The sequence below is a fragment of the Triticum urartu genome, chromosome 4 (genome assembly GCF_003073215.2).
Source record: "Triticum urartu cultivar G1812 chromosome 4, Tu2.1, whole genome shotgun sequence".
NCBI lineage: Eukaryota > Viridiplantae > Streptophyta > Magnoliopsida > Poales > Poaceae > Triticum > Triticum urartu.
In genome coordinates this window covers 549,407,925-549,415,489 of record NC_053025.1, presented here as the reverse complement: position 1 = coordinate 549,415,489, position 7,565 = coordinate 549,407,925, and the positions used below count along the sequence as shown (strand labels likewise).

The 7,565-nt window shown below is 50.6% G+C and overlaps 1 protein-coding gene across 1 annotated transcript; it reads left to right on the top strand.

Moving 5' to 3' along the window:
* The first annotated feature begins 3,129 nt into the window (after positions 1–3,129).
* On the top strand, positions 3,130–7,170 carry LOC125552598 (CASP-like protein 2U2). Its single transcript, XM_048716200.1, has 3 exons — positions 3,130–3,475; positions 5,124–5,256; positions 6,607–7,170. Exons 1-3 carry the CDS (start codon positions 3,231–3,233, stop codon positions 6,847–6,849), a joined length of 621 nt encoding a protein of 206 aa, XP_048572157.1. The 5' UTR covers positions 3,130–3,230; the 3' UTR covers positions 6,850–7,170.
* Positions 7,171–7,565: the final 395 nt, after the last annotated feature.

Genomic DNA, 7,565 nt, shown 5'->3' with positions numbered 1-7,565 from the left:
CCTTAGTCAAAAAGGTGTCTGGGCCTTGTTGCACTCACCTGACCGATAAGGTTTACACCTTATCGTACCAAGGCGCTCACACCATCTGTCGGTAACGATTATGGCGGTGTACAATATGTAGACCTACAGCGGGCTACGCGGGGTGGCCTGCACACGCATTGAATGCACGGTCGGTGGCGTGGCTTCCCGGCTGCATTGAGAACCGCTTGCATACCTAACGCATACATCGGGTGGTCAATGCTTGGGACTCCGAGCACCACTCTATGACATCACTGATGACGTTTTTGGAGATTCAGTCTAGATTAAACGAAGATTTACCACACGGTAAATCTTCACAAAGATCTACATGGCACCATGTGGTTGACTCCGTCTGGATGTTGCAGTGGTATTTGGGTAGAATTCTTGTGTGATTCCTGTAGCTTTTTGGCTGGACCCACACGCTAGTACGGTCGGTGTAACCCACTTTCTGTGATGCTGACACGGTTGGGGTCATCTTCGCTAGGATCAAAGAGGAGGTCTTGCTTTGCTTTGGAGCCTTAGGGAGCCAAAACAGTTGAGTAATGTGATGGGGCGGGAGTGACTTTTGTATTCTTCGTTTTGGGCCTCCACTTATAAACATTTTCTCTTAATCAAAGAAAATGACAATTCTTTTGCCTCGTTAAAAAAGTTCATCCTACGTGGTTTTTTTCTTCCACTGTCGGTCCTTGTAGGTGCGCCCAAGTGTCAGATTCAGCCCCCCTAAAAAAGTATTGGATTCAGTGTCAAAATGGTTGGGTCTCAAGATGAATATTAGCCAAATAATTGTGGTTTTACATGTAGTAAAGGCCCAAACCCACTCCGTCGTCCAAGGAGCCTTCAGATGCTCCTACCTCTGGCGGTGTGATGCCCATGCAGTTGTCCATGTGTCCGTCTATTTCGGGGGGATCTTCTCCACCAGACAAGACTTTCTTCATCGTCGTTACACCGCCGAACCCACTTCAACGCTCACCTACTAAGGTCGTCTCTACGCCACCTGAGGGATCTTCTCCATCGGCCACGACGACACCCACTTCTAGGACTTTGGCGTTGCCAGCTTCTACGACGAGTATGGTGCACCGGACTCCGCCGCCGCCGCCCGCATCATCCCATGGCAGCACCACATCGCCTCGACGAGGGGTCCCAGGCGTGGCATAGGCTTCAGGAGAAGCCATCTGTTGCGGCCTCTTCATCGCCAACCCTACCACTGTCACCCACGTTGACATCATCAGCTCGGCAGGGAGTGATTTTCTCACCTTCAGCTCGGGCTGACCGTGAGTCGGCGATGGCAGAGCTACAAGGATTGTCTTCTACGCCTTCGACACCTCCAGGGCGACGATGCCCACGGCTTCGACGCCGCCCACGCCGTCACCACCGTTCGAGGGCTCGGGGACTGAGGTGCAACCCTCTTGGTCTTCTTCAGCTTCGCCGCTCCCTTCTGCCCCACCACCCGGGGGTGCTGTGACCGTGGTTGCAGCCAACTTCACACCCTCACCGTTGAGACGGAGTGGTCGTCACTCTGTTGGTGCTGATGGTTTAGCAGCTACTGACCAGGACTCTTTGACCAAGGCCATGCGTAGGACGGCATCCCGCGACCTCGACTTCGAAGGTTATTCATGCATGTACACGATGGCTCCGTACTTTGGTCTATCCTGCAGAAGTCGGAGGACAGAGACCTTTTTATGACGGCGTCTACCCGGCTGGAGCGTACGGCCATGGAAGTTTTCTCCCTTCATGGATGGCGGTGTAATCTCCGTTTAGGATCTGTCTCACCCTAGGCTGGATTGATTTATTTTTGCTGCAAAACTGTTGGAATTTTGCTAGTAGGCCTTTGGCCCAAAGCCCAACTAAAATTCTGAAATCCTCTTGGCTCATTCATGTACACATGTGAGTGGAGTGAGTGAGGTTAAAGTTTAGTCCTACCCCGAAAGTTCAGAGAGAGTTGCACCTCTTTATAAGGTGAGCTCTTCTACCACGTGTATAAGCATGAGAATAAAAGACCTACACGCGCGCTCCTCCTCCTCGCTCGCCTCGCCTCGCCACGCCTCGTCACGCCGCGCCGCGCCGCAGGATTGAGCCGAGCTGAGAACAGAGCTATGCACGTTGTCTGTATTTTTGCTGCTCAGGAAAAATTAATGAGTCATTAATTCATAATTAACGGACACGTTAATTACTAAACCGTTTCCGATTCTTTTGGATCGTGACGACTCGGACGTGGGGTTTACTCACACGACCTGCCCGGCCCGCTCTATATAGTCAGGCAGTTGTCTACCCTAGCCGCCGCCGTTTCGTATGATTTCTCACCACCGTTTCAGATTATTGCGCCGCCAAGCAAGTCTTCTCCATCCCTCCTTTCGGCGTGCACCGGGAGAAGGGACGGCAGGCCTCCGGAACCCCGCCTCTCGTAATCCTATACGGGAGAGGGGCAATCAGGTTTTTGGGGAGCGCACTCGCGCGACTGCTGACAGCGACGACTTCTTCCCCGACCTCGGCAACCTCATCCTCGACGACATGGGCGACAACGTCAACGCTGGCGGTGCTGCTCCCGCTGCACCGTATGTGATTCTATCCTTCCTGTTCGAGATCGTGGTAGAATTCATGTTTCTAGTATGTGCCCTAGATGTGATTTGTTCATCTGCTATGCTAGTTCGCATAATTTTTAATCCCTGCTACTGTAGTCACGATTTATCTTCTATTTATTCGGATTAAATCTCGTAGTAATTTGCTCATATTTTCAACAAAAACAATGTTTATTTTTCGGTCGTTTGGATTTATTGGCTGTGTACATCATGTTATGCAGAGGGCCGGCATTTTTTAGATGTGGTTGTATAAATCAATTCAATGAGATGTCCTTTATAAAAAAACATGTAGTAAAGGCTCATAAGTTGTGGTTCTTCCAAAATTTACTCAAATGCAGAAATGACTAAAATGCACATATTCTCACTTAAGTCAAACCATACACACGTTTTGATTTGATCTCAACGATTAAATTCACATCCGGACGGCCCTCCAATGGCGCCGGGTTGGTGGAGTGCGCCTAGCCGAGACGCTGCACATTTACGCTCCTCTGCTTCATCTGCCTCTGCCCACTTTAAATACCTCCGCTCCCCGGCCCGTAGCGTAGTACGCATCAGCCCTCCCTTCCCTCGAGGCCTCAGTAGTTAGCCACTACTAGCCACTAAACACCAGCAGCAGGGAGGAATCAGAAGGCTGCCATGAGGCAAGGAGGGGGCGGAGGCGACGGGGTGAGCCCCGGCAATGTCCCGGTGTGCTACTACGGCGCGGGCGGGCGCGTGTCGGCCACCCTGGAGCGGCGGGTGCGCGCCGCCGAGGTGCTCCTGCGGTGCGCGGCGTGCGGCCTCGCCGTGCTGGCCGCCGCCCTCCTCGGCGCCGACCGCCAGTCCCGCACCTTCTTCTCCATCCAGAAGGTCGCCCGGTACACCGACATGCAGTCCCTCGTGTAAGCCCCTCCCTCCCTCCCCATCACCACACCACCTCATCTTAATTTCCTCGCCTGATTCCTCTCAGTTAGTAGCATGCAGTAGTAAATCAACCTGCTCTCTCTGCTTGCGGCCACTAAAAAAATGTCCACTCCAGCCTCCACCATCCACGGCCCACTGTCTCATCGGTCATGGCTAGTCACTGTCTCACAAGTCACGGCTCACTGTCTCACCGAAGCTGTGTATCAGTGCAGCAGCTAGCAAGAAGAGGATCTTCTATGAAATTTCCTTTTTCCTTTTTGCGCGAAGTAGCCACTGCCCGGCCACTAGGTACGGCTGTTCACATTGCGGTGGCGTTCCAGCGATGCCATGTCGCGGAATCATTGTCCACTCGCCGTCGCCCATGGGATCGATCCACCGAGCCCATTGTTCTAGCTAAGATTCTTTTCACTACTGGTTTTCACACGACGAGCCTGTACCTTATTACCCTCTGGATGTTGAGTAACCCGGCCAATGTCCTGGTACCACTTCCGTTACGAGCAACGCATGCTCAGTTATAGTAATCTTCCTGCCCCGCAGTTTTTTTCATAGAAATCTTCCTTAATTTGGCACACCCATCAGGGTTAGCCATTTTTTCGGCCGGGAAGCGATCAGGTTAATTAGCCACCACAGCAGCAGTTCAGCGCACAGTGCAGGAGTAGTAGTTTTCTTTTTCTTTTTGACTGCAGGAGTAGTTAGCGGAGCAACCACCGCGATAATTAGCCAGAGACGAGAGGCGACGTAGTACGTCGTCACGGAGGAAACAAAGCGCTTTAAAGGCCATTTTATCCCCCTGTCGGGGCCAACGGCCCATCCCCCATATGTGCCGGTGCCGCCGCGGCCTCCCCGCCTCGCTGCGTGGCCGCGCCGGGGAAGGCTCTGCCTGCCTGCATGCATGTAGACGGGCAGGCAGGCTCGGCCGTGAAACTCCATTGACAATCAATGGTGCGTACGTACCTACGTATGCTGGCCTGTCCCTTACCCTGATGAGATGGCATCGCAGCGGGAGCGAGGTGAAACGGGTAGCAGGTGGAGAACGACAAGTGTGAGCGTGCTCGCAGTAGCAGGCATCGTCGCACCCACCACGTGGTGCAGTGCTCAATGGTTACTTAGATCATTTATGGGGGCGCGTACACTGACTGCATATAACCTACCTACCGGCGAGCACGGTTGAGGCACATCTACCATTTTACCGCATCTGAAAAAAACAGATTTTTACTGTGCTAATAATTCATCATGGTGTTCTTCTATCAGTGGAGAATTATCATTATTTTTTGTTGAAAACGCGAATGATACAGTGCTCCATGATCAGCGATTCGGGATGTTTGGCAGCCAATTTATGATCGGCATTGAAGCCATCAGATGTGTGTGTGCGTTTGCATCGCCCACTTCAAAAAATCTTCATTGTTTCTCTCCACATTTAACACCTCTCCACAAGCTAGCTAGCAGGACCATCCTCATGCAGTCAAGACTGGACCAACGAGTGCATAATGTGCCAAGTAGTAGTACAATTGAAAAGCTAACCCAGGCCATCAAGGCTGTAACATGTACAAGTAATTCTGTAGGCCAACATGAAGTACTACTCCACACAGTAGTAGTGGTGTGCTGATCACTTGGCTTTGGATGCAGGATCCTGGTGATAGCAAGCGGAATGGTTGCCTGTTACAGCCTGCTGCAGGGCGCGAGGTGCCTGGTGAGCATTATCAGGGGTGGCATCCTTCTCAGCAGGCCCTTGGCATGGGCGATCTTCTCCTGTGATCAGGCAAGTTAATATAGTCGTTATTGTCGCCATCAGCTTTCCTTGTCATTTGTTTGCTTTCGTTGGCATACATACAACATGTTTGTCTCCTTGTTCGTCACTATCAGTGTGTGGCTTTCGGCTATCACGGGCGCATTTTAGGGGGGGAAATGTTTGTCGCTCTTGACACTCAACAGAGGTCCTTCTGTGTGAAGAATGAGAGTATTAGACTATCACAAAATTCATGCATTTGCCAGATGTGTAAACTGCATGGATTTACTAACATAAGAACTTCTTTTCCTTTTTCTCTACAGCTAGAGAAAATGAAACTTAAAAACTTACTGTCCATAATACTGACCTTTACAGAGATAAAAGAGGGGAAAACTACTGCTTGAATTTTGCATTTATAGCATATGGGGCACTCCTCTCCTCTGATCCTAGAGATTATAGATTGGGCTATCGTCAGGTCACATCGATCTCGCCTAGCTGCCGCGGTACTGTTTGTATCAGAACCTGTCCGTACATCAGGTCACATATCACGATCAACACATAGCCACATTTTGGTATATTCCTTGCAAATTAATTGCCAAATCATTATGAGAAAAAACACACTTAATTAAGACCAGCAATATTTGTGGTTGGGTGAACAGTATTTTTTTCCTATAAAGGGCGCTTTTATTAATTTATAAGTGTAGCATCCAGCTGGTACAAAGTACAAACCATGATGATCGACTCCCCTGCTTCTGCATAGCTAAGATGCGCACAGCCAAACGGTTGCTCGAACATACTCCATGTCAACGCAGGGCTGTTATGCATTCTGCAGTGACCCTTTACTTATGTCATTGTCATGGTTCCCCAAATATGTACTACTCACTATAGACATACAGTAGTATTGATGGTGCAAGTATGAAATAACAAATAAGATGTTGCCAAATTGACAAAGGAATGGTCTCTCTCTCACGGTCAAATGCGAGCATGTGCATCTGCTGCCTGGATTCAGCAAGCCCCGGGATGGACAGTGCGTGCTGGTATTAGTTGGGGAGATCACGAGTTCGGAACCATCATAAACACCACATGGCTGGTATTAATGTGATGCCAAGCCCTGGGCTGCTCAGTTGCCTATTCATTCTACCATTGAACTCCCCCAACAAGATCGTGGTACTCGTGCACTGTTCATTTGGAGTAACCTGTTTTCAGTCTGCTACCAGGACGACGACCAGCTTCACGAGCTCGACACGATTGCTTCTAGAACTGTACTGACTCGCACAAAAAAAAATACTAAGTCGCTGCCGTACTTATGATAAACTTTTATATTCTGTAAAGATAAATCTGTGAGTAAGTTTGAAAAATGTAAGATGTTGCTGCGTGCTGCAGGTGATGGCGTACGTGATAATCGGGGCGGTGGCGGTGGCGATGGAGGCGGCGCTGCTGGGGAAGACCGGGGAGGTGGAGTTCCAGTGGATGAAGACGTGCGAGCTGTACCAGCGGTTCTGCACGCAGGCGGGGGGCGGCGTCGCGTGCGCCGTCGCCGCCAGCGCCACCATGGTCGGGGTCGCCCTCGTCTCCGCCTTCAACCTCTTCCGCCTCTACGGCCATGGCAAGGGCAGCAGCAAGTGAACCCAAAGCCCTCGCTGCGTGCGTGCGTGCATGCATGCATGGCCGGCCTCTGTTAGGTTTTAACGACACCGAATCCGAATCCAGTCCGGGGAGAGAACCGTACGTACGTAGCAAATGTAGCTGCCGTCGCTCGTTTTTACTGTAGTTTGTTGGTGTTGACACGCATGGTGTCAGTCAGCGTTAGCCATAAGAAGAAGCTGTGGGAGACAAAAGCTAGACCGGTTTCTCTGTATATGATGTCAAGTGATCCACAAGGTGTTTGTAGACAGTAATAATACTATGTGCGTAATAAAAGAGGAGCAAGAAAGCGATGTAGTGTCACTGTGGCCGGCCCGGTTTGATAAGAAAATAGGCAGTTTTCCGATTAAATAAATCCATGAATAAATCATGAGCATGACATTGACAGTATTGATAACACACTGGTTACGATCTAACAAAGCATGTACTACGCATATAGTAGAAACATCTACGCATATCGCTAGTACTGCTACAACAGAAAGAAACATGAGAGGGATAAACGATGTATACCCTTTAATCGGCCATGCGGCGGCAGTTGCGGCGGCAGTAGCCGCGGCATCCTCGGCGGCCTTCTTGTCGGCCTCGGCCTTCTCAGCGGCGGCACGGTCGGCGTCGGTCGACATGGTGATGACGAAGGTGATGTGGACGTAGATGAACAGAAGCGAGCAGTCGCGTAGTCGCTACCCAAAAACCTAATC